The following is a 24,849-nucleotide window of genomic DNA, read 5'->3' on the forward strand; positions in this document are numbered from 1 at the left end:
TTTATGTTATGCTGGATCTTCAGTGCAATATTCTCCTATCACTGATTGACTCTTTTAGCTCACACAGACATTTATCCTCCCTAATAACTTATTTATTTAATAAGGACAAGAATTCTCGTGTTTTAAACCTGCTCTCTCAAAAGTTTATTGGTATCCTGCAGTTCTTGTGTTATGAGAAACAGTAACTCATCTCCTCAATTCCTCCAGCAAAGGGGTGTGCTATTTTTACACACCTTTATGTCCCTTCAACTGCCTCTTTTCCAGGCTGAGCAAAAACAGCTGGAAAAATCACCCTAGATAATTGTTACCCATGCTTTACTGACTGAACAGAAGAATAATTCCTGTTAGTTTGCAGGAGGTCTGGCCTCATACTGGAATTAATCTTTTTTTTCCTGAAGGACTCAGGTGATAGGATAGAGCAAATGCTTATCACAGCTGCAGATGACAAACATGATAAGAGTGGGAGCACCCTCTGCAGGGAAGAATGAGAATTAAGAATTATTTTAGCAAGCCAGAAAATTAATTTAAGGGAAAAAAGGTTCATAATAATTTTTAAAAATCCACCTTTTTGCATTTAGGTAGAAATAGTTTTTTGTGCAAATCCATCAAGAGATACTTAAGCCGTGATAAACAGAATTAAAGCTGAAAAGTTGGATAAAAGTCAACAAATATTAGCAGCAGTGAAAAAGTCAACAGTCAGACCAGTGTGTGTGAAAAGGTGGCCTGGCAAAGTTTAAGGTGTGAGTTCTCATCTGTAGCTTTGGTATAGGACAGACCTGGAGTTTAAAGGAGGATGCAGATTATTTTGAGATTAAAGAGGAATTCAGTAGAGATGATGAAAAAAAGGCTGAAGAAATGTGCAACTTTTCCATTTAAAACAGGTAAATCTAAGAGAAGGCATGGTAGGAGCTATTAAATAAATAAAACTTCCTAGCAAGACAGTAAGCTTTTCTCCTTGTCCACTTCCTCAGACAAATCACTGGGAACAGAAGAGATTTAACATAAGAAGAAGGCCCTTAGAAAGCATTGCCAGCACACAGAGGAAGCCCCTGGAATCAAACTGGAATCAGCTGTCTGAGTTTTGCAGAGACAGAGTATTTCTGCCACCAGGGTTTTTAAGGACAAATCAAACATCTGTCTGGGGTACTTAGGTCTAATTGATTCTGCTGTACAGCAGAGATGGACTAAGATGACCTTTTGAGATTACTTTCAGTATTCTTTCCTCTACTGTAAAAAGGAGAAGAATTAAACCCCATCAGGCTAACCTTGGAAGAAAACCCAGAGAGAAGCAAAAGAGAAATATACAAAATTAAAAATAAATAAATTAAAGGAGCCTGTTTAAATCAATCATTCACTGATAGACCCTGCTTTTAGACATGACAGCCTAAGTCTAATGTGCAGTCATTAAAGGGTCTAAAAACTCTTTTTCTGCTTTGCAGAGAAGAGAGGTGAAATTTGGAAGGAAACAAAGGGGATTATCCAAGGGCAAGGCACCTGCCTGGGGCATAATCAATATTGTGTGTCTGGTGCATTGTAGGATTGCAGGAAAAGGCTTCCCTGACACATGGTGGGGGCTGGGATGCAGGTGAGGTGAGGAACAGGCTTGTGAAATTTGGAATTTATGCTTTGAAATGATTCTGTACATCTTTCAGGCCCTTGGCTATCAGCTCTACCTGATCCTGTCTGTCTGGAACCGAAGGCTTCCCCCAGGGTGAAATTTAGCTGGGTACTGGTAGAGCTGACCCAACATTATTGGGTCAACACAATTTTTTGGGAGCAAAGGAGGAAGAGTTTCCCTGCTTGTGCTTCTGGCTCTTCTCACCCATTTTGTTTGGTGCCAAAGACAAGAGTGGCTTGTGTTGATTTGGGAAACTCCTAAAATTTGTCTGATGGAGTGAAATGGATGATGCTGTTGAAAGAAAAACTGTCTTTTTAATGTCAGAGGAATACATTAACCTTTGTATTTCCATAAGGTAAAACTCATTTTATTCTTCCTGATCTCTCCAGAAACAGTGAAACTCTTTGGAAAATATTTAGAAAACTGTGGTAATACTCAGTTGTAATTATTTTTTTCACAGAGCAATAATAAAAGAAGATATTTTTTCAGTGAACTCAAGCCAGCAATATGCAAAAGCCTGAATGACCTGACAGTGCTTCATGGTAACATGTTAATAACTACTTCAAAACCAAAAAAAAAAAATTACTTTTTTTCTTTTTAAGGTGACATTTTAAAGAATATCTTTCAGTCCTTAGATTTTACTTTTTTGGCACAGCAATCTACCCTATTTTATCTCTTAATGGGGATAAATCTTATAAATATTAATATTAATATAAATATAAATATTTTATCTCTTAATGGGGATAATGTTGTAAATCTTCTGATGGGAGGGATGGTCAGAGGAGATCTTTATTCAAAAGATGAACTTAAATTATTTTTCTAGTGTACTGGTTTGCATAAATCTATTTCACTTACCATGTAAAAAATAAAGTTGCATATTGCAAATAAGGCACTACCTTCTTTGAAATCATATGAGGCAAATTATTAAATCTGTGTTTTCCAACAGTGTATAAAATCTTGGCTATAAAAACAAGTTTTCCTCATTCCTTTTGTTGGTCTGATACTCAAGCTTTTCTTAAATCTGTACCTCATAATGTTCTTGCTGTTCTCATTCAGCTCATCAGCCTTGTAATATTTTTCTGGTTGGGTGTGGCTTTAATTTTTAACAGAAATTCAAATAAACGATGAAGCAAGTTTTTTCACCAGTTTTCCTGTGAGAAAAGCAAACTGGGGTTTTTTATGCAATGATTGGGTACTTGAAAAAGTTCCTGCAGAGCTGCAGGTCTGGTAGTCAAGCTGTGGGAAAACAAGATAAGCAAACAAGTTTCTTAATATTTTGTGGGTTTTTCATATTAAGAAAAAAAATAAATAAATTTTACTCTGTATCACTACACAGATTTCTGGAAAATGAGTGAGAAATACTGAACACAGTGCCAGCTCTAAGAACAGAAGTTCAGCAATTAGAGGAAAAGATCAGTGGTTTTTATAGCAGGCTGCAATACAAGCTGGAAGGACTGGATACTCTGTCAAAAATCCAGAATGGGTGATCACTGTAAGATATACTGAACTTTTTATTTTTCCACACTTCCTTCTTTCCTTCTAAATCCCACAGCATATTAATTCTTAGCTGGTTTCATCAGGCACTGTAGTGATAGAAAAGGAGGAATGGCTTCAAACTGAAAAAGAAGTTTAGATTGGATTAAGTTTAGGAAGAAATTCTGCCCTGTGAGGGTGGGGAGGTCCTGGCACAGGGTGCCCAGAGCAGCTGGGGCTGCCCCATCCCTGGAAGTGTTCCAGGACAGGCTGGACAGGGCTTGGAGCAGCCTGGGATAGTGGAAGGTGTCCCTGCCATGGCAGGGGCTTGAAACTGGATGGATTTTTAGTCCCTTTCAATCCAAACTCTTCTGTGATTCCCTGAATCTGTAAAACACAAGCAGTGTGTCCAGTCCTCTGGCTGCACACTGAGACCATTTATTGGAAGAACCAGAAATGCTTTAAGGCATTCCTTAACTTCCTTAATCATCCTTAACTTCCACTTCCTGAAGAGCTGTGGGAATAGCAGTGAGGGGGCTGTAAAACAGTCTGAGCACCACTGATCTTCCCAGAACTGTGTGTTTGCTTTTCCACAAAGGATAAATAAAACTAACAGACCCCCAGCTCCTGCAGCTTGTGGCTGGGTGGTTATTGCTTCAGGACTATGTGGTTAATTAATGTTTGTGCTCTTTAGAATTTTCATGTGAGCAATTTGTACTGCTGCTTCTGTGGCTGCTATTATGTATATAAATATATATATATTCTTCTTTTAATGCTTCTGAGAGAAGATGATAAAAGACTCTATGAATTTGTATTTCACATTCCAGGTTTTGCTGAAGGCTAAAGCACTGGAGTCCAGCTGAAAGGTCAGTGGTTGGGGTGCCAGGCAAGGTCCATGGGGTGCACTCCCTTCCTATAAGCTTTGCTTTTAACAGAACCCCTCATTCTGCTTTCAAAATCAACACAGTGTTTTTCCAGACCTAACAAAATATGTACTCTTTACCTGGGGCTTGTTACTTTCCTTTTAAAAACAAGATCTAGCACAACATTTAAACCCAATACACATAGTCCACACAGAAATATACATGAAAGAGTAAAGTCCTTAGATGTGGTATTTTAACACGAATTTTAATCTCATACTTTTAGAACTCTCCTCTAGATCACTGTGTCTGCAAATTAGACATTGTACACAGCAATACAGACAGTATTTGATTTAAGATCAATTACTACCTCAATCCCTAAATAAAACCTCGCTTCTGCATGCAAGAGTGAGTTTGTTTGCACACGATTTTTAGGTGCAGTGAGCCTGTCAAGTGGCATTTCACATTAAAATAAAAAAAACCACATAAAGCTATGAGGAAGGGCATATCAGACAAAATGAAAACAACCCTTCTGTGGAGGAGAGTGACAGCTCGAGGCAGCCTGGCTGAGGTGACACCTTTCAAAGCCTCTGAGCTGTGGCAGACTCTGCCCTTAGCAGTGGTGGCAGGTGATAGAATGAAAAAAGCATTGTTGTCACAAACATATAGAAATCTGCACTATTACAGCCAAAGATCCATACGGTGGAAGGAGTTTGATTTGAGAGGATCTTACTCTTGGTTCTGTTTTTGGCCCTTCAGCACTGCTCTGCCTCTTCCTCTAGAACCTCTACAGCATCAAGTTGTGCTGACCAAAATTAACCCAACTACCATGAAAAGAAAATCTTTCATCTATTTAATGCTCTCCAGGAAGGTCTCCATATATGAAGCACACAGGGCATAAACTCAACCTTACGGAGAATTTTACAGGGTATTTCTTCTCCTTTTACAGTGCATTTCTTCTCCAGACTCAAATATCATGAAGAATCTTTTGCTGGAAGGAAGAAAATAGTCTGTATCCACAGGTGGGGGATAGAAGCTAGAGTATGTGATGAAAAAAATCAGGTTCTCTGGTATATTCAAGCTCTATTTTTATTTTTTTTTATTAAAGTCTATTGAAAACCAGGCTCTATTGTTTTATTCAAATATCATGTTAGGAAATGAACAATACACAAGCAAACCATTGTACTAGGATGTGTCACAAGCTTTTTATACAGATTCACAGTGATAAACAGATAAAAAGACACTGCTTTTGATCTATACCAGATACTTAGGAAGAATACAAAGTGCAGCTTTTTAATATTATACAGTCTCACCCAGAGGTGTTTCACCAGAAGTCTGGCACATAAACAACTTCTTTTTTGGAAACAGAAGTTTCCAAAGCGTGACAAGCACTAAAACTGCTTCATCCAGATCACTGGGACAGAGTTGTTGGCACAGGCTCCTTTTAATGTCCATTCCCACCTTCGGAGAGGATGCGTGAGGGCTCTGTGTACTTTGCTGTCATCAAGTAGAAGAGGGCAGGGGCAGGTACCAAGGCAAGCAAAGGCAGGTCCTGCTCAAGCTTATCCAGTTTGGAAATGGAGATGATTCCATAGGCATGAAGTAACCAGTGGCTGAAGAGGACAACGAGCCTTTTCTTCCTCACGAGCAAATCCTTGAAAAACTTGCAAAATAAACAAAATATCCTCTTAGCATTCAGCCTGTTACCCAGCTCCTGAAATTTAAGAGGTGTGACAGGTAGAGCACAAAAACCACGTGAAGCCTCCTGGGTTTGAGCCCTTCCAGCACACACCCAGTTTCTCAGTGCACCATCAGAGGGAATTCTCATGTGAGACTCCTCCAGCCAAGAGGGGAAGGGATGAAGGAAGAGGCTTAAATGTAAAATACACCACTGAGAAAAGGCAAGAGACAAAGTGGTCTCTGCTCACTCAAGTCTTTTTTTACTCTGAGTTTTAACACAGGAAACATGTTTACCCACCTCCACTTCAGAAGCAGACATGTACACAGCCAGTGTAACCAAAGAGAGCACCAGGATGATGTATGGGAAGGCATAATCTAAAGGCAAACATGCAACATGTTAGCAGACAAAAAATGGCACAGCTTATCCTTCAGCAGAGAGTTTTTCCACAGGTGTGAAGCAAACTGAGCTACTCTAGCTGCCTCTTAGCATGGCACCACACATGCACAGCAGTGAGGGTCAGCCAAGCACAGCCCTTCAGCTGTTCCCTCTGAGGTTTTCTGCTGTTTCTCAGTGGAGTTACTCAACACTTACACCACAAATTGAAAAAGGCACATAATGAGAGAAGTAGGCTGAGTGGAGATTTTGTGGCACTTCTCCAAATGTGACAAGAATGCTGGAAGCTAAACCAAAAATAGTCAATCTCCCCAAATTTACACTGAAATCCATCTCCAAAATCAGACAAACTCTGCCTTAGCAAAAAATGGAACTAGCTCACTCAGAAGTACTTTCCTCTCACGCCCCCTCTATTCCTTCTTTGGGAAAGGGACAATCTCTAGCAGCACTGCCTGAGGCAAAGCAGTGTTGGGCAGGAGCCTGGTGAGGACAGAGCTCCTAATGAGCAACCTTTTCAGGTGAAACCCCTCAAAATAACCCTAAACAATATCCTTATTCCCAAAGCAAAAAGTGTCCCTCCCTACTCTCCCTTAAGTCCTCAGTGTGCATTTATAGGTGTGTTCAGGAGCGTTTTTAGGAGAGAACTCACAGAGAAGGCCTCCTCCCACGGCCTGCAGCACGGTGAGGATGGGGAAGAAGTAGAGTGCTGCATAAATGCTTTTAAATCGGTCAGACCTTCCCAAGCCACAGGCAATCTTCTTAACCAGGAGAGGTCGAAGCAGCATCATCAACACAAGACAGAAGGCATAATAGATAAACACGATGGTGTACCTGGAAGAAAAAACAAATCCTTAAAATATGCACTTTTCTCATGGAGATTCGAGTCACAACCAAGGAATTTAGGGTTAGTCAGTAAGCTCTAAAGACTTTATAGGCAAAAGGTGTAAATGATGGGCTCATTTTTCCCTAGGGGAAACAGTCAAGATGTTTCTTTTTCAAGAAAAGGAAAACAAAAAGAAAAAAGTTTTTAGCTACATAGTGACAGGAGAGGACATTCTCAAACTGCACATGGGGAGGTTCAGGTTGGACATCAGCAGGAATTTCTTCACAGAAAGGGTGATCAGACACTGGAATGGGCTGTCCAGGGAGGTGACAGAGTCACCATCCCTAGAGCTGTTTAAGGAAAGATTGGAATTGGCACTCAGTGCCATGGTGGTGTTGGGCCATAGGTTGGATTCAATGATCCCAGAGATCTTTTCCAACTAAACTGATTGTGTGATAGCCTGGGCTATGCCACTTTCTTTGATTATTGAGAAAGTCATTAAGTGTCGCTAAATCTATGAAAAACAGCTCAATGCACCAAGGATTATAGGAACTGACTTCATTGATCCCAGCTCTACCTGAACACTTCTGGCAGCTTTGAGGAGAGGCAGGGACAGAAAGCCAGCTGTACAAAGGGCAGGGAGCACAAACCCTTGACACTCACAGGGGGTAGACGGCCTCGTGGGTGCAGTGCACCGTGGTGATGTAGTCGGGGCTGGGGTTGTAGAGCATGGTGTACCAGTCTGAGAGCTTCTTCACGCGGCAGGAGCGGATGTGCAGGGAGCCCACGGGGTCGCTGAGCAGCAGCGTCACCACGGCCGCCACGCTGCACTCCAGCAACGCCGTCAGGTGCTGCAGCACCGCGCTGGAGCTGCGGGACAACACACACCGGCACTGCCCCGCTGCCAGCTCCTGGCAAAGCCCAACACCCGCTGGAAACAGGGGGCCTGGGCTGGGCAGAGCCTTCTGCAGAGTTAAAAGCCACTTTGACAATCTCAGATGATTTAGGGTGCAAAAGAGAAGAGCAGTGAGGGTAAGGCGCCACATGTCTCAGGAGGGGTGACATTGCTACATGTGATATAAGCAGAACTTCCAAAGTTGCAAGTTCTTGTTGAAGATGGTAAATATTCGCATATTAAACATTCCCAGTCCCCTATCTTTTCAGTCCTCATAGAGTCACACAATGATTTGGGTTAGAAGGGAGTTTAAAGACTACGCAGCTCTAACCCCCTGCCATGGACAGGCACAGTTCAGTACACTCCAGAACCATCATTAAAAAAACTCCAGTCTAACACCTAATGGCCACATGCAGCTATTGATTTAAACTTTTTTAGAGAACTTCTCTGCTGTAAAGGCCACAGCAGCTCTGCTATCAAGACCCAAACCCATCCCAAAGAGAAAACTCAAACCCATCCTCTCAGTGCACTTGTGCAGCCCTGCTGACACTGACTCAGGAGAGTGGGGATGATACAGCCTGCTGCTTCTGTCTGCTGGGAAACCAAATCCAGCCCAAACTGCCAGATGGACTGTGCACCACCACATTAAAGAGACAAGGACCATGCCCTGAGGGCAGTGACTGGAAAGGGTGTCCTGCAGGACACTTACATTTGTAAATAAACCCTCCTACAGCTGCTCTAAACTTCTGTGAACTGTATCAGCTCAATCAACAACAAGGGTGGATGGGGCTCTGAGCAACCTCGTCTACTGAAAAGTGTCCCTGCCCATGAGAGAGAATTTGAACTGGATGATCTTTAATGTTCCCCCCAACCCAAACCAGTCTAGGAACTGCTGGACAGTTCAGTATCTCAGACTGATCACTCGTGGATAAAAGACTTCCAGTTTTAAACAACTCATCTAGAGAAAGGGTACACAAACCTCTTTTTTCCAGAATACCACTCAATAAAGAACCAGTGTAAAACCAGGGGCAACATGGCCATGAAGCCGAGGTACAGCCAGTCATAGCGGTCTGGAGACCCCACACATTCCCGGCAGATTTTGTTGTCATCCGTTCTTTGGCCTCTAGGACACACCTACAGAAAGCAGAGGTTGTATTTAGAATCCCAACAGCAAATCACTGCAGCTAATGGAAAAACAGCTTGAAGCAGTACAGGGCAAGACATAGACCAGATTTTAAAAAGACGAAACCCCAGTAATTTCTCAACTGAGACTTGCTCTCTCTGGTTCTCCATTTTAATATAAACAAGGGTGAGGCATGATTAAAAGCCTTTATGCAAGCCTCCATTTTCCTCTCCTGCTGTCACACCACTCCTTTTCATCTCAGCTCCCTCACCAGGCTGCTCACAACCACTGTTCCCCAGTTTCTTGCTCCCCTTTCATCCCACTCTTCCTGAATCTCGCTCTCCCTTAGCACTCCAATAAAATCGGAGAGCACAGTGATTTATTTCAGCACAGCTCTCCAACACCATCCCGTTCTGTTCCAGCTTTTCCACTCAGCTCGGGTTCAGCACCGAGCCTCCAGCACGTCCTTCGGGAACCGTGTCCCGGTGCAGCTCCTGTTGGTGTCCTGTTTGCTGTTCTCGCCCCCGCAGCCGCGGTCACCCCGAGCCGCAGGGCTGGGACGCGCCGAGCCGCCCGCACCGGCCCGAGCCTCGCACTTACCCCGCAGTCCCCGTACGTCTCCACGGAGCCGTTCACCGACAGCACGGTCCTGCCGCAGTACAGCCCGAGGCAGGCGGGCTGGATGTCCACAGCTGCGGGGAAAGCGCGGGCCGCGTTACCGGAAGAGGCAGCGAAAGCCAGTCCCGGCCCGCTCCAGCCGCTGACAACACCTCAACCCCATCCACACCCCCACCCTCATTCCCAGCCCCGTCCCGGTGCCCCATCCCGGCCGGTCCTACCGGCGCGGAACATCGCGGTAACCCAGCAACGCCTCCCCGGCACTTCCGGCGCGGCGCTTCCGCTTCCGCCGCGGGCCGGCTCCCCGGGCCTCCGGGGGCGCGGTCTGGGGGCGCGGTTACGGATGTGGGCGTGGCTATGAGGCGGGACTGCATTATGTGGGCGCGACGTGCGCGTGACGTCATGCTGAGGGGGCAAAACGGGGCGTGGTCTCTCGTTTGTGGGCGTGGTCTTTCGGGGTGTGGCCTGTGGCGCGGGCGCGCCCCCGCCCCGGCGGAGCGGGCGCGATGGCGGCGCAGGGCGGCGGTGACGGTGGCAGTGGCGGAACGGGACGGGCGCTGCCGCCGCACTCTCCCTCGGGCGCGGTGCTGCAGACGGGGGGGGTGCACACGGGCGGCGTGCCCCTGGGCATCATCCCGCGGCTGGAGGCGGCGGAGCAGGCGGCGGCGGCGGGGCTGTCGCTGCTGTCGCTGCGGCGGGAGGTGGCGGCCAGGCAGGACCACGTGCGGCGGGCGCTGATGCACGAGCCGCGCGGCCACGCCGGCATGAACGGGGCCGTGGTGGTGCGCGGCGGGGCGGCCGCGGAAGGCGCGCACCCGGCGGCCCCGGTCCTGCACTGCGCCGGCTACAGCGCCATGTGCGGCCACGCCGTCATGGCCCTCGGCCGCTTCGCCCTCGACTACGGGCTGGTGCCGGCGCCCACCCGGCCCGAGACCGCCGTCCGCCTGCGCTGCCCCTGCGGGCCCGTCACCGCCTTCGTGCCCTGGGACGGCCAGCGCAGCGGCAACCCCGTGCGCTTCCACAGCGTGCCCGCCTTCGCTGCCGCCACCGGTGGGGACCGTCGGGTTTTGTGGGGTGGTTGGTGGTGGCCTGGCTGAGGGGCATCAGGCAGTTATCTCCCTAGTTCTTCAGAGGTCATCAAGGTGATGAGCTCTGTAAGGTGCCATAGGAATACTCAAGTTACCATCCCCGTCCACTGGGTTCCTTCACTCTCTGCGAGCCCATGGCTTCGCACAGTTTTAGCTCCTCACGTTCCTCCCTTTTTCTGCTCAGACTTGGCCATTGATGTCCCTGGCCATGGGAAGGTGGTGGTTGACATTGGCTACGGTGGCACTTTCTACGCCTTCCTCAGTGCCGAGCAGCTGGGCCTTGATGTGTGCTCTTCAAAGACCCGAGACCTTGTCAGTGCAGCGAGTGCAGTGACAGAAGCGGTGAAGAAGCAGGTATGGATGAGCACTGTGGTATCCCAGCATGTTCCCTTTGGGGTGACTGCACCAGACTGAGATGCTCAGCATGGTGGGAGAGTCCCATCCTCCTGGCCCCACGTTGAATTTCAGTCTGTAACAAGGATGTGAGAAGGAGCCTTCCTGCTTTTCTGTTACCTGCAAAGCAGAGGTGGAAATGCAGTAATGTGGCCTTGTCCCCTCCCCTGGTCTCTCACAGAAGCTGCACTGCACACATTGCTGCTGTTGCGTGCATTTGTGACCCTCTCTGTGCTGTTCCCAGTTCAAGCTTCATCACCCTGAGAGTGAAGACCTGGCTTTCCTCTATGGCACCATACTGACAGATGGGAAAGATGCCTTTAGTGAGGAGCCCACCACCAACATCTGTGTGTTTGCAGATGAACAGGTACAGAAACGAGCTCTTCTCAGGCACATGAGGCACCACAATTGTCCCTTAGATCCTCTGCAAAGAAGAGAGACTGTTCTGATTCTTAGTTTGGGCAGTGATTGCTTGTGCTGCTGTCATGTCCCTGGAGAGCTGAGTGCCAATTCTGGTTTTGCTCCTAATAGCAGAAATCCTTCTTCACACCTTAGATGGTGACATTTCAAAAAGGTTCATATCCAAAACCTGTTGATTGGAATCCAGGATTCAGGGGCTGTGACAGGAACCCAGCATAGTGCATGTCCCTGAAGTCCTAATCCAGGGAACATCTGCTAGGGATGAACAACAGGAGAGAAATGGGGTGTTAAAATTCTGTTCTTGTTTGCAGAGCATAAGGTATGACCTAAACGGCAGGGGAAGTTTTGGTTGGACTTCCCAGCAGTGAGGAGTATGCAGCACTGGGACAGATCACCTGAGAAGCTGTGTTTTTGGAGATTTTAAAAACCATGCTGGCCAGGAGTCCCCTCAGCATAAGGAGAACCAATCTTGCCTTGAGGTGTGAGAATGGGGCACGTAGCCTTAGCCCCTCTCAGTCCTTTTAAGATGCTGGGAAGATTCCAAGTGTTCCTAAATAGCCTCAGTGTGAAGTAGATCATCCATCCCTAACTGTGCCAAAGCCAATCACAGTCCAAAAGTACCCCAAACTTGCTTCTTTTTTCCTTCTCAGCTCTGATATATCTGAATTCTCTACAAAAGCCTGGGTTGGAGGGGCTTCCCCCAAGTGCAGTGTAAAGGTGGCAGAGAGAACTGAAGGGAGCAATCTCATTTTGTATTAAACCCCAAAATCTAGAGCTGGTTCATCTCTTCTGCTGTAGGTTGACCGAAGTCCGACAGGTTCAGGGGTGACAGCTCGCATTGCCTTGCAGTACCATAAGGGACTCATCCAGCTGGACCAGAGCAGAACCTTCCGGAGCAGCACCACGGGCTCCTTGTTCACTGGGAAGGCAGTGAAGGCAAGTGGCTTGTGCTGGGCTTTCCCTTGTCTCAAGGGCTGCTGGAAATGTGCTCAGTGGGGAAGCAGAAAATCCTTTCTGTTCCTGGGGAAGGGTGTAGGGAAGGAGGGAGGTGCCTGTAGGTCTTGCCCTCCCACAAACCTGGCCCTTGGAGGATTTTAGGACCTTGTTTTGTGTGGCTGCTGCACACTTTGGGATGTAGCAGGGCAAGACAGAGTGCTCGGGGAGGGGTGCCTGCATAAATGCCAGGTAGCACAGGAATTCTGTGGGGTTGGGAGAGTGGAGAACCTTCTGTTGCCTCTACCCTCATCCTAATCCCCCTGCAGGAAGCCAAGTTTGGGAACTACAATGCTGTCATTGTGGAAGTCTCAGGAGAAGCCTTTTATACTGGTACAGCCACCTTCACTGTCGAAGAGGAGGACCCACTGAAACACGGCTTCTTCTTCAAGTGACCCGAGCCATGGATGGTGGCAAAGTCTCACTGATGGTGCTGCACTTCTCCTGCCCATAAACTTCTGTTTGCTTCCCCACATGTTGGAACAGGAACAGCCTTGGGTGGTGTGACAGCATTTGTCACATTTCAGGGTAACAGGCTTGTTGCCCTGTTGTGATTAGCATATTGGGTGCACTATGATTAGCATATACAAGCTGCTCTGAGAAGCTGTAGTAGTTTTCTTCTTTTTCTTCCCAATAATTCACAGAAAACGGAGCTGATCTTGTGAGAGCTGCCTTCAAATTTATGTGCCTTCTCTATGTCTGCAAATTATGAATTTCAAAATTAGATTTCTCTTAAATGCCAACTGAAAACTGCCGTTTTCCTTGTTTTCACTCTCAGAGCTCATTTGCAGGATTCTGCTGAGTATGTCATGACTCTGGGTTTGAATTGCTAGCTCTTGTTGTCTCCTCCTCAGCCAGCTGTGCTGCTCTGTCTCATGCCCCAGCTTCCCTGCTCAGCCTGTCCAGACAACCCTTTCCTCACTCATTTCACCCCACCAGGGCTCTCCTGCACCCAGGGGCTGGATGCAGCTATTTGATCAGAATTTCCTGTGTTCCTGCTGAGTGTCCATGCTGTGCTGCTTCCCTAAGCCTTCCTCTCTTGCTTATCTTGGACCACTGGCTGCAAATACCCTGTGGTTAACTTTCAACAGGAGCAGCTGTGTTTGAAGGTCTGAGCCATTAAGACCTTTGCTAATTATTTACTGATTTTGTCCCAGTCCAGGGGCAGCTTGTGCACCAGATTGCAGTCAATGCTTGTTTTGTCAGAGTCCCTCCAGGGAAAAAACAAGCATTTGCAGTGGCAGGAGTAGAGCTTCACTCTGGTGGTCTGTCACTTCCACTGTGTCTCTGGACAAAATGGTGCTTGTTAAATGAAGACACTCATGGGAGGAACTGGCACTTGTTAAAATGAGACATGAAAATGAGAACGATCATCTCACAGAAGCTCATGCAGCAGAAGGGAGAAAGTCATACTGGTGAACTTAGATAAGGTTGGCACAGAAAAGCCTGGGAGGAATTTCTTCTGTGAGCTTGAAAATAACTTTGTAGCAGGAGGAAACAAAAATCCTGATTTATGCAACTGCTATGCTGACAATAGAGGGTTTTTAGGATGGTGTCTGGGGCTCTTGCTCCCAGCTTTCCTGTAACCCCCTTTTAAGTCCCATACAACCTCTAGTCCAGGAGAACAAGAAGTGACACACACATCCTCTGAGCTTGCCAGGAGCACACTCTTACCTGTGTTTTCATCTTCTGGGCATCTCTCTTCTGACCAGCCCCCCAGCCCGGCTCTTGGGAAGGAGCTGGGACAGAAAGTCACAAAGCCCAGCACAGGACGTTTGGAGGCTCTTCAGGCATTAACTGGGATGCATCCTTCATTACCTATTCTCTACCTCCATCCCTAAGAAAAATTTCAGCTAGGGGCAGGCAGCACGGATGACAGTGGGGGGAAAGGGTCTTGCTGCCCATGGCAGATCCCTGGCCTGATCCCTCAACCCTACAAGTGATGACCCCTCAAACCCCAGCCCGGTGAGCCGGGGTGGTGATCCCGGCCTCCACCCGAGTGTCTGGGGGTAGCCGGTCCTTCGTGGTGGGGAGAGGAGCTGCCAGGGGAGCACATCTGTGGGGACCCATCGCCGACTCCGGGATGGGGCTGACGCCGGTGTGGGGTGCGATACCGCGGCCCCACCGCTCGTCTGTAAGGGCTCCGCTCCGCCGCCCCCGGGTCCAGCCGGGCCGGGCCGGGCCGGTCCCCCGGGCACCGGCGGCCGAGCGACGTCAGCGGCCGGGGGGGCCGGGAGCGGCGGGGCCTCTGCAGCCGCGGCGGGGCCGGGCCATGAGGCTGCGCATGGAGCCGGCGGCGGCCGTGCCGGGCAACCTCTCCCGCGGCGGCGGCGGCAACGAGAGCGGCGGGGCGGCGGCGGCGGCGGGGTGGTCGGCGGCGGCGCTGGCCTCGCAAGCGGCCGCGCTGCTGCTCATCTTCGCCCTCTCGGCGCTGGGCAACGGGGCGGTGGTGCTGGTGATCGCCCGGCACCGGCAGCTCCGCACGGTCACCAACGCCTTCGTGCTGTCGCTGTCGCTGTCGGAGCTGCTGGGCGCCCTGCTCTGCCTGCCGCTGGCCTTCCTCAGCCTGCTCAGCCGCCCGCCCGGCGCTTGGCTCTTCGGGCAGCGCCTGTGCCTGGCCAGCGCCGCCCTCCACGCCGGGCTGGGCATCGCGGCCACGCTCACCATGGCCCTGCTCTCCTTCGACCGCTACTGTGCCATCGTCCGCCAGCCGCGGCACAAGATGGGCCGGCGCCGCGCCGCGCAGCTGCTGGCCGCGGTGTGGCTGGCGGCGCTGGCGCTGGCCGGGCCCTGGTACGGGCTGGCGGGCGAGGGGCGGCGCGAAGCCAACCCCGGCGCCTACCGCTGCGTCTACGTGCTGCCCTGGGGCTCCTCGCGGCTCGGGCCGCCCTACGGCGCTGCCCTCATCGTGCTCTGCTACCTCCTGCCCTTCGCCGTCATGTGCTTCTGCCACTTCAACATCTGCCGGGCGGTGCGGCTGGCCGAGAGCCGCGTGCGGCCGCTCACCACCTACGGGCACCTGCTGCGCGCCTACGGGGAGATGCGCACGGCCACCACCGTCCTCATCATGATCGTCTCCATCATCTGCTGCTGGGGGCCCTACTGCATCCTGGGGCTGGCCGCGGCCGCCGGCCGCCTGCCCTTCTCGCCCACCATGGACGCCGTGGCCAGCGGGATGGCCTGGGCCAACGGCGCCATCAACCCCCTCATCTACGCCGCCCGCAACCCCAACATCTCGGTGCTGCTGCGGCGCAGCCGGGAGGGCGGCTACAGGACTAGGAACAACATGGTGGCTTACCTGTCGGTGCCCGGCCGGCAGCCGGAGCCCCGGAGCCGGGCTGAGCGTGTCCGGGAGCGCTACATCAATCGGCACAGCGGCCCCCCGGGCAGCGGCCTGTCCTCCTCCAGCCCGGCCAGCGGCGGAGAGGTGGCCATGTGGGCCTGCAAGACTCCCGCGGTGCTCTTCTGTCGGGATGGACAGCCGGACACTCTCTCTGAGGCCACCCTGAAGGCCAAAGCGGGCGCCGTCGACACCAGCCTCTGAGGGGATGGGGGGCCGGGATGGAGGCATCTGGCCCCGGGGCTCTCCCTGAAGAAAGTCCTGGTGCTTGGAGCCCTGTGCAGCCGGATTACCGGGAAACTGTGATGGGACTGTGTTTCTTCTCTACTGTGCGAGCTCTGCTTTGGAGACCCGATCTACAAGCAGCAAGAGCTCCGCAGGGAAGGGAAATCCTTCCTTTTCAGCAGGCCTGATGCATCGGTGACAGCCACCAAGCCCAGCCAGCCTAAAAGCTCAGCTGCAGGAACAGGGCAGCGTTTGCTCCAGACCTGCAGAAAGTGCCACTGTGAAGCTCAGAGGCTGACACACCAAAGCTGACTGAACGACTGTGTGAGCTGTTTGTTAAGTGCCAAAAAAGCAATTGAAAGCTGAGCACTGGCAGCTGGAAGCCGCTCTGAAAACACCACACTGTGAAAACCTCATCGTGGCAGGAACATGTTGCTTTTACCCATTATATGTGGAAGTGCCAACAGTCATGAAGTCACAGACTGTAGGACAGGCTGGAAAAGTGAGCTATTTATTATTTTATTTAAACTCTGAAGCATAACAAAAAAAGTAATTGTAAAAGGGAAAATGTGTGGTACTGGATGGGAAGGAAAGGAGGGTAATACCTCAGGTGGTGGAATCTCAGCAGCCTTTTCTCTTTTTTTGCAGGTACAGTCAACTTAAAATACTATGAATATGAGAAACATGAGTTCCTCAGACAGACTGAAAAGGGTGTGGGCGTAAACTGTGGTGTGCACAAGATATATGTTTTCTTTTTGAGCTCATCCAAAGTGTCTCACATCTCCAAGAGTTTTACCATAATTAGAGGAGCTGTGTGAGAGAAGGGTGTGAAAGGAGAGGTAAACCAGTACCACGTGCTCCGTGTGTGCTCTGCAGCGTGTGAAAATGTGTATATGCACAGAGCAGATACTGTTGTATTGATGGCAGCAATCCATTGGAATACAATAGTTAAAAACCAGCTGTTTGCTGTTGAAAATAGCACCATGAAAGTGCGATTGCATAGCATAAATTTGAATGAATTTATCAGTGTTCTGATAATATTGATCTTCTTGTTCAAAGGCCCAAAGCCTTAAATTAGTATTTTGAATCAGAAATTAAGATTTGGCCTTCATTTGTCTTTGCCAGAGTTAAGTGTGAGACGGTATTTTTCCTTGTACAGGCTTTAAAAATACAGTGTTTTGGTTTTACCTTATTTTTCAGCTGTTTGTGATGCAAGTAAACACTGTATCATTATTTTGTGAAACAATAAATAAATTGTCTTTTATGCAGGAAAAGAAAGTGTCTCAGCCTGGCATTATCCTCAGGCCAGCACTGGGAAGGGAACTCCTGTAAAAAATTGCCAGATGAATGATAGTAGAGAGATCTAATTGTTTGTGAAATTTTAATGGAGCTGGTTTCAATGCTGTAAGCATTGCTGTAACTTTCTTCTCTCATGTTCCTGAAGCCAATGAGGAAAAGATCTCACCCTTGACTACACAGCACTGCTAATTTGCCCTGCAGCTATTGGATTTTGCAGATTGAGCAGTGTCTTTTTGCTGTTTCAGAAAGCAGCTGTGCAGAAAGCCCACTGCTCTTCACAGGAGCTGTTTGACAGCGAGTGAACACGGCTGGCTTGTTGGAAGGGAAGGGCAGGACAGGAATTTCTGGCACACCTGCCCTTCCACAGCAATGCTGGCTAAGTGTAAATGGAAAGGGGTGGTTGAGAATAATGAGATTGGATTTCATTCTTACCTGGGTAGCTGCAGGTGGTAACAAGGAGGTTGGTGGGGGATAATTGATCATGCAGAGCATATGGCAGAAAGCTCCTGAAAAGGGTGGTCCTGCTTCCCTCAGTGCCTGGCTCTGGTCACCTTCCCTGTCCCTTCTGTCCCTGCCACCCTAGCTGACTCAGGCACTGAAGAGCCACCGATTCCCTCTTTTTCATACTGGTTTCCTTTTCTACTGATTTGATGTCCTGACCAGGGTACCACAGCCCAGGGAAGCATCTCTGTGGCAGTCAGTTATGGCAAGGGAAGGGTTGGGGATGGCAGGACTGAGGGAGCTGCACTGTGAGTGGAAGTCACTCAGCTTTCTAGGAAAGTGGTGGTGAAGCTGCTATAACACAGGTTTCAACATACTTTTAACAAGCTCAGGCTGGTGGATGTTAGTCTTACATATGAGGAATTGAATGAGGGCAGCTGGCTGTGGTTTTGGAGGCATCACAAATTGGCACATTTCTGTGAAGAGCTAACTTGGGCTGTAGCAAGGGGAGATTCTTGACCTGATCCTTTTTGACATGGACCTGGTTCAGCTTCAGTAGAGAGCAGCTTGTGTTTCAAAGCTGTGCCTGGCCTGTGCTCCTCATAATCACAGAATCACAGAATCATTGAAAAAGGCCTCTTAGGTCATCAAGTCCCAGCACTGCCAAATCCACCACTAGCCCATGTCCCTCAGTGCCACATCTACATGTCTTTTAAATGCCTCCAAGGATTGAGACTCCTCCACTTCCCTGGGCAGTGTGCTCCAGTGTTTGGCAACATTTTCTCTGAAGGAATTTTCCCCACTATCCAATTTAAATTTCTTCTGGTGCAGCTTGAGGCATTTTCATCTGGCCCTTGTATTTGTTACCTGGGAGAAGAGACCAGGTTGTTGTAGAGAGATCCCTTCCAAACCTCCTTTACTCCTGGCTAAACACTCCCTCAGCCACTCATCACAGCACTGTTGAACAAGTCAGGTACATAGGTCTCTACAGCCACATTTTTAAAAGTATGTTTTAAAAAATACAACCAAATGGTCTTCAATAAACCACAAACAAAGCTGCAGGCTGCCTGCCAAAACAGTGCTTGAAATGCTGCAGTGTCCCAGCTTTGCTGAACGTTGTGCCTCTCACCCAGCACCACAGAGTGGGTGAGAAGGTCTGTCCCTGCACCTCACAATGGCTCCACGAGTTCATCTGGGAGAAAGAAACCAGTGGATTAAGCCACTGTTTTACTCTAGGTCTGAAGACTCTGCCTGTAGTTGCAGCTGCTTGTTCATGGGTGACAAAACATTGCAGCAGGTGGCTCCTGGCCAAGCCACTGTGGGACATCACCCCCACATCTCCCACATGCCCATGCTGCTGTCACCCCACTTAGAGGTCCCCTTTCTTCGGGCTGAAAAACTCAGAAGGCAGGAAGACACTGATGTTTTAGACCCTACAAAACTGGCTCTGAGGCTCCAACCCTCCAGCTTCTTTCCTTTTCCCTCCCTTGAGATGAGCCTGGACAAAGCAATCTGCACAAATTTTATTTGATCAAGGATGGTGGGACATATTTTAGCACACCAAAAATCACGTGGATTATTCTGTGCAGGATATTCAGCATAAGAGAAAGAGGAGCTCAAGTGATTTGAAGGCCAGTTCAGCCCTGGATCCTGAAGACAACTTCAGTCAAAGGCAAATTAAAAATGAGTCTTTGGGCTCTTTAGTCTCTTGTTGACTTTCCAGCACACTTAAACCCTCAGTTTAAGAGTACCTTACTATTTGGCAATGACAACACGCTCCTGACTGAACTAATGCATTATATCTCAGAAGGAAAACATTAAATCTTGATGAATGACAAGCTTTTTAGAACATACTGCTCCAACTGCATGCAGCGGTAGTTTTCCTGCTGATTTAATCATCAGATTCATTCAAGTAGTTATTTTCCACTCCCTTCCTAATCTGTGGATGAAGCCTCCGTTCAAAGCAAATGCTGTGTGCATAACTTACGAACTGTGAACAATTAGCAGTCCAATTAGCAGTATTTATAAGTGACAGCCAGATGGGCTGTAATAGCTGCCATCAATCACCAGAACTGGGAGAGCTCAGGAGTACGAAATACCCCATTGCTGCCTCTCTTTCAGCGCTGCTGTTGATTCCTGTATCCAGCAGATGCCAGCAGAGACCTGAGCAGCCAGCACAGCTGCCCCGTAGTGATCCTGAGAAAAGTCTCTTTCTGTTAATGAGATCAACCACTGCCCTTCCAAATTCCCAAATCAGAGCACTCAGGGTAGGGGTTGTGACCCATGCCCAAAGAGCACCTCACCAAAACCTAGTTCAAAAGACAGATTCAACACGTGCTGCTCTTTGGGAAGTTTGTTGTACAGGCTGAAATGAATAATTTGGAAGGCACATCAGAAAAGTGGCCTTTTGTGCATGCAGGCCAGGGCTACAAACCTGCAGCCTGCAGGGCTGGTGAGATCAGTCCTAGTGCTGGCAGGGTGCTTTGTTCAGCAGCACAGCTGCCTCTGCACTCTGGCTGCTTTTGTATCTTCACATAATGGCTCTGATTATTAATAATAAATGGGTGCTCATCTAGATCTGCTTGCAAAGCATTACAGAGCCACAAAGTGCTAGGAAGAAGAGGTCCCGAGTCCTCCAGGAGGAATATCCCACATTAAGATCCAGTTTTGGGGGACCTCATGCCCAACTGCACAGTGCTGCTTTGCTGCTGCAAGCCTTGGGCTTGCCATGAGCAGTGGGCTGAGTTTCAGTGACTTCTCTGGGGCTGAATGTGGGAGGACAAGGCCAGCCCTCCTCCTGTAGCATGGCCAGCCCTCCTGCTGCTCCCAGTTTGCAGAGGAGTGATGGGTTTTCAATGCCATGCTGCTGGCAGGCTGCTACCTGAGTCCTGAAGTATCTACACTCACCACAGCCAAAGTGCTTGGGCAACAGCTCAGTATTTCTAGGTTTGTTTTTTTTTTTTTTTCCTAGGAAATCATCACTGCAGGAAGCAGGAGGAAAAGTGACATGGAGAGAGACAGACTGTGAATCCCTCTCAGCATGAAATGGTTGAGTCACAAGGGGAATCAAAGTGAAAGCAGCAGAAACCCCAGGGCACAACACCAAGGCCTGCACTAATTTGTCTGGGGAGTTATGGATGATCTCAGCCAAGAAGACCCCAGGAGGCTGTGACAGAAGGAAATTTAACAAGGCAGGCTGTTTGCTGGGGCTGTTTGTACTGGGTGGCAGAGCACACCAATGTGCCCACAGGCTCCTGGAGTGATCATAAGAGATGAGTAGGATCCAGCTGTGATTCAGCAGAGGAAGTAAAATCACCTGAGAGGAATTGCTTGTTATTTGTGTTATTTCTTGACCTGCTGGCACTGAGCTCCTCCAGGTTGAGCTGGTTTCACAAAGGCAAGCACTGCCAGAAGCCCACAAAACCAACTGGGGAGCAATTTCTGAGTACTTGGGATCCATAACTTTATACATCCTTTATTCTTGCCTTTATTTTTATTCTTATCTCTTGCGTAGTCAGTTCAGAAACTAAGTGAACATCTAAAGGTAATCATAAAGATAACAAAGTTTTTTTAAAAGCATTGTTTAGACCAGAGGATTGTGCCTTTCCTCAGGTGTCTTTTATTGTGTGCACTGAAGAGTTAAAGGTGTTTGCAAACTGCAGTGCTGCACACATTTGCTTTCCCTTCAGACATGGGGACACCTCCTTGCCACCATAAAGAAAAGTGGAAAGATGCAGCTGTGATGACTTTGGGGAAATCACTCAGGAAAATGATATTCCTCAATTCCTGGGATGGAGATTGGGAGTGGAAATAGTGCTGGTCAGCCTTCCACATCTGGAGGAACATCCCTGTTTCTCCCAGGGGCCAGAACAAGCAGGGATTTCTCCTGCTTCTGCCACTTCAACACTTTGGATTAAACACTTGGGAGCTTGGCCCGAGGAATTCACTGAGGGATTCACACTCAGAGCAGGTGAAAATTGTCCCCATGTTGGGGCTGCACATGGACACCAGGCTGGCTCCTGTGTGAGTTTATGGAAAACACCAGGCTGGCCCAGCCCACCCCACTCCATCAGAGAGCAGCTGGGAGGATGCTGGTGCTTCAAAACCCCTCTGGATGGGCCCTACAAATTAACACACGCCCCAGGCTCATCTACCCTCAGGGCAGGTGTGGACAAAACCAGCAAAATTAATTTCTCTGAAATTCATCTTGCCCTCCCAGCAATTTCCTCACGACCCTGTAAATGTAATTTGCTTACCTGATTTAGCAACATACTCTGAACTAATCTCAGCATCAGGGATAAAAAAATGCTCTGAGTAACCAGGTCACTAATTTTTTTTCTAGTGGAATCTAATGTGCTGCAGCACTTGTGCCTGGTCTGTGCCTGTGGCTTCTGTGTTCAGTCTGGTGCATTTTACAGAACATTTGGTAATATAGCATCCCTGAGGTCATGTCAAGTTCTGAATACAGCATGTGAATTGTGGAGTCTTTACAGAAAATGTAACTCAAATGGTGATCTCCTCCTGCTATGAAATTGGAAAGACTTCCTATAGAAACTAGGTCTTGCCTGAGTGCTTCTTACTGATTTCATAGCAAAGAGGGGTTTAGGGAATGAACAGGAGCTGGGCAAAGTGCAAATCTGAGACTTGCTTGCTTTTCCTTCAGCCCAGGGGATGCTCTGCACAGAGCCTGGCAAAGCAAAGCCATGTCAAAGTACACAGGCACAAATTCAAGCAGATGGAAAAGCTGCTGGTACCCTTCAGCACCCAAAGCTCAGATAAAGCCAGGGGCACTGTCCCAGCCCAGCCTACAGCAGTGTCCTGGCGGGCCAAAGGCATGGGTTAGGCAGCAGGAATGAAGCTGTGTCCTCCAGACATGGTGTGGTGGTGCCCAGGATAATCTGGTTTAGAGCAGCTCTGCTTGCTGTTGCCCAAAACCAAAGCATGTGTGTCCTGAGCCACCTCTGAGCTGAGAGCACATGGGCAACTACTGGAATATGGGCCAGTAAAGAAAGTAATGGGAAAATGGCAATTGCAATGACTTACCTTCACAGAATTGCTCTGAGAACTGGGAAACTCCAGCTTAATTTCAAGTTCTTTGTGGTGTGACAACAGAGTGCATACAAAGTGTAAGGAAAGCTGGGTAGAAACAGGCTCCCAACATAAACCCTGGCACTGGGGCAAGCCCTGGGGACGCTGTAGTGGAGTGGGACACTCTGTGGTAATTTCAAAAGCCATGAAAGTAAGTTCAGATGACCCACTAAACTGTTTTGAGTTAGTTTATCTTACACACATGGGCATTTTTGGAGCCTGCACCTTCACACACTCTGCATCCACCTGAAGGTGAGACATTGCCAAAAGTCACAGACAGGCCACAGGCTATGACCTTTGGCTATTTGAGTCGAATTACAGTGGAGAGAATTAAAATTAGCCCTCCTCAACCATTCTGGGGGAAACTTGCATAGAAAATTTAGCGTGAGAACTTTTCAGACCACACTAGAGATCGCAGAGGAAAACAAGCTGAACTGATTTTGTACTTAACAGCTCTAAAATGCTGAAGTTGGAAAGTACCAGCAGATGGCACATTCCTCAGCCTGTGCTGAGGCTCCAGTGGGGCCAGGCAGCATGAGATTCCTCCCTGGCTTACCTGCACACACTCATCAAGCCTGGTTTAAGGCTAAAAATGACACAAAATGCTCCGAGGTTTCAGGTCAGAGCAATCCTGATTCAAACAGAGAGCTCTCCTTTTCACATGCATCTGTTGGAGGACCCTGAACAGTGCCAGAGCTCACAGGAGAGATGTCTGCAGGATTTGCTGCAGGAGATGGAGTGGAGATGGGGCTCATCCCCTCCGTCCTGCATCCATCACCTTTGTGTCCTCATGGCCTCTCCTGTTTCCCCCAGAAGCCAAGCTCGAATAGTGTGTTCACCCAAAGCGCAGGCTGGTGAAATAACCAGCTTTTATGGGAATTGAAATCATAGAATCATAGGATTGTTTGGAATTGCAGAATGGTTTAGATTAGAAAATATCTCTAAAATCAGTGAATCCAACCATTCCCCCAGCACTGCCAATCTCACCATGAACCATGTCCCCAAGTGCAATACCTACATGGCTTTTAGATACCTCCAGGGATGGTGACTCCACCACTGCCCTGAGCAGCCTGTTCCAATGTTTGGTAACTCTTGGGACAAAGAACTTTCCTCCAATATCCAATCTAACCTGCTCTGGCATAATTTGAGGCTGCTCTCTCTTGTCCTGTTGTTTGTTACCTGGGAGAAGAGATCAACCTGGCTGTCCCCTCCTGTCAGTAGAGAGTGAGAAGGTCCCCCCTGATCCTCCTCTTCTCCAGGCTGAGCCCCCCCAGCTCCCCCAGTTGCTCCTCATGAGACTTGTACCTGTTCCTGAGGCAGTCCAGCAGAGCCAGCCCTGCACAAGGACTGCAGATTTGATCAGGCTGTGTGATAGTGATGATGGCAAAGTGCAGTTTTACCCCAGAGCATCTGCTTGACATGTGACACGGGGACAGTGGCAGTGGGGACAGGTCCCACAGCACAGGTGGGAGCAGAACTGGCAACATCCCTGCTTTGCTTACCCTCTCCCAAGGGCCTCCAGCAGGGATGTCAAAGTCTGACAGGTCCATTTGGCCCACAGTCCCCTTTTTTGGGATTAAATAAATAGTCCAGCAGCTCCTGCCAGTGACACAGAGCGGCTGCCAGCAGGATGGGAGCTGGGTGTGTCTCCCCACGTAGCTGTGCCTGCCCTACTTGAGCTGAGCTTTGCATGCAATGCTGCAATGCTGCCGTGCCTGCATCGGGCCATTGCCACAACTCCTTGACTCATCTTTTCCGAGCTGGGGGGCGATGCCGAGGACACCGGGCTGCGAAGTGACACCTGACACTCCTCACTCCCATCCTTCGAGGTGACACCTGACACTCCTCACTCCCATCCTTCGGCATCAGGGAAAGCTGCCAGAGCGAAGCGCAGTCAGGGCTGGCTCTGCAGGTTTGGTGCCACCAACCTGGGTGGCCCCATGGGACAATTCCTCCAGGAGCGCCGTGCCCGGCAGCTTCCCTGGCACCAGCGGGTCTGGGCAGGTTTGGATCATCCAGCACCCAAGGGTGTGCTGGCTCATGGCTGTAACTGGAGGGAACAGCCAGGATTTGGGGCA

The 24,849-nt window shown here is 49.0% G+C and overlaps 3 protein-coding genes across 3 annotated transcripts; 2 read left to right on the forward strand and 1 right to left on the reverse strand.

The window, feature by feature from the left end:
• Positions 1-5,022: 5,022 nt before the first annotated feature.
• JKAMP (JNK1/MAPK8 associated membrane protein) lies at positions 5,023-9,815 on the reverse strand. Its single transcript, XM_005520036.3, has 7 exons — positions 9,706-9,815; positions 9,467-9,558; positions 8,723-8,877; positions 7,512-7,718; positions 6,675-6,856; positions 5,930-6,006; positions 5,023-5,614 (listed from the first exon to the last, which is right to left on the reverse strand). The coding sequence occupies exons 1-7, from the start codon at positions 9,716-9,718 to the stop codon at positions 5,396-5,398; spliced, it is 945 nt and encodes a 314-aa protein (XP_005520093.2). The 5' UTR covers positions 9,719-9,815; the 3' UTR covers positions 5,023-5,395.
• A 175-nt stretch (positions 9,816-9,990) lies between these two features.
• Positions 9,991-13,128, forward strand: L3HYPDH (trans-L-3-hydroxyproline dehydratase). Its single transcript, XM_088057847.1, has 5 exons — positions 9,991-10,534; positions 10,757-10,926; positions 11,210-11,332; positions 12,184-12,325; positions 12,652-13,128. Exons 1-5 carry the CDS (start codon positions 9,991-9,993, stop codon positions 12,771-12,773), a joined length of 1,101 nt encoding a protein of 366 aa, XP_087913973.1. The 3' UTR covers positions 12,774-13,128.
• A 1,522-nt stretch (positions 13,129-14,650) lies between these two features.
• On the forward strand, positions 14,651-17,094 carry GPR135 (G protein-coupled receptor 135). Its single transcript, XM_005520367.3, has one exon. The coding sequence runs from the start codon at positions 14,651-14,653 to the stop codon at positions 15,920-15,922; it is 1,272 nt and encodes a 423-aa protein (XP_005520424.2). The 3' UTR covers positions 15,923-17,094.
• Positions 17,095-24,849: the final 7,755 nt, after the last annotated feature.

This window comes from Pseudopodoces humilis, chromosome 7 (genome assembly GCF_049639895.1).
Source record: "Pseudopodoces humilis isolate 2021_Gansu_Grassland_sample_001 chromosome 7, ASM4963989v1, whole genome shotgun sequence".
Classification (NCBI taxonomy): Eukaryota; Metazoa; Chordata; class Aves; order Passeriformes; family Paridae; genus Pseudopodoces; species Pseudopodoces humilis.

What these genes read in the sequence shown, in the direction of transcription:
- L3HYPDH (XM_088057847.1), top strand. Translation starts at nt 9,991, where the DNA reads ATGGCGGCGCAGGGCGGCGGTGACGGTGGCAGTGGCGGAACGGGACGG. An exon ending in CGCCTTCGCTGCCGCCACCG is followed by an intron (nt 10,535 to 10,756) that starts GTGGGGACCGTC and finishes TTTTCTGCTCAG; the next exon opens with ACTTGGCCATTGATGTCCCT. An exon ending in TGGGAAGGCAGTGAAGGCAA is followed by an intron (nt 12,326 to 12,651) that starts GTGGCTTGTGCT and finishes CCCTGCAGGAAG; the next exon opens with CCAAGTTTGGGAACTACAAT.
- GPR135 (XM_005520367.3), top strand. Translation starts at nt 14,651, where the DNA reads ATGAGGCTGCGCATGGAGCCGGCGGCGGCCGTGCCGGGCAACCTCTCC.
- JKAMP (XM_005520036.3), bottom strand. An exon ending in TGGTATTCTGGAAAAAAGAG is followed by an intron (nt 7,719 to 8,722) that starts GTTTGTGTACCC and finishes GTTGTCCCGCAG; the next exon opens with CTCCAGCGCGGTGCTGCAGC. An exon ending in CACGAGGCCGTCTACCCCCT is followed by an intron (nt 6,857 to 7,511) that starts GTGAGTGTCAAG and finishes TTTTTCTTCCAG; the next exon opens with GTACACCATCGTGTTTATCT.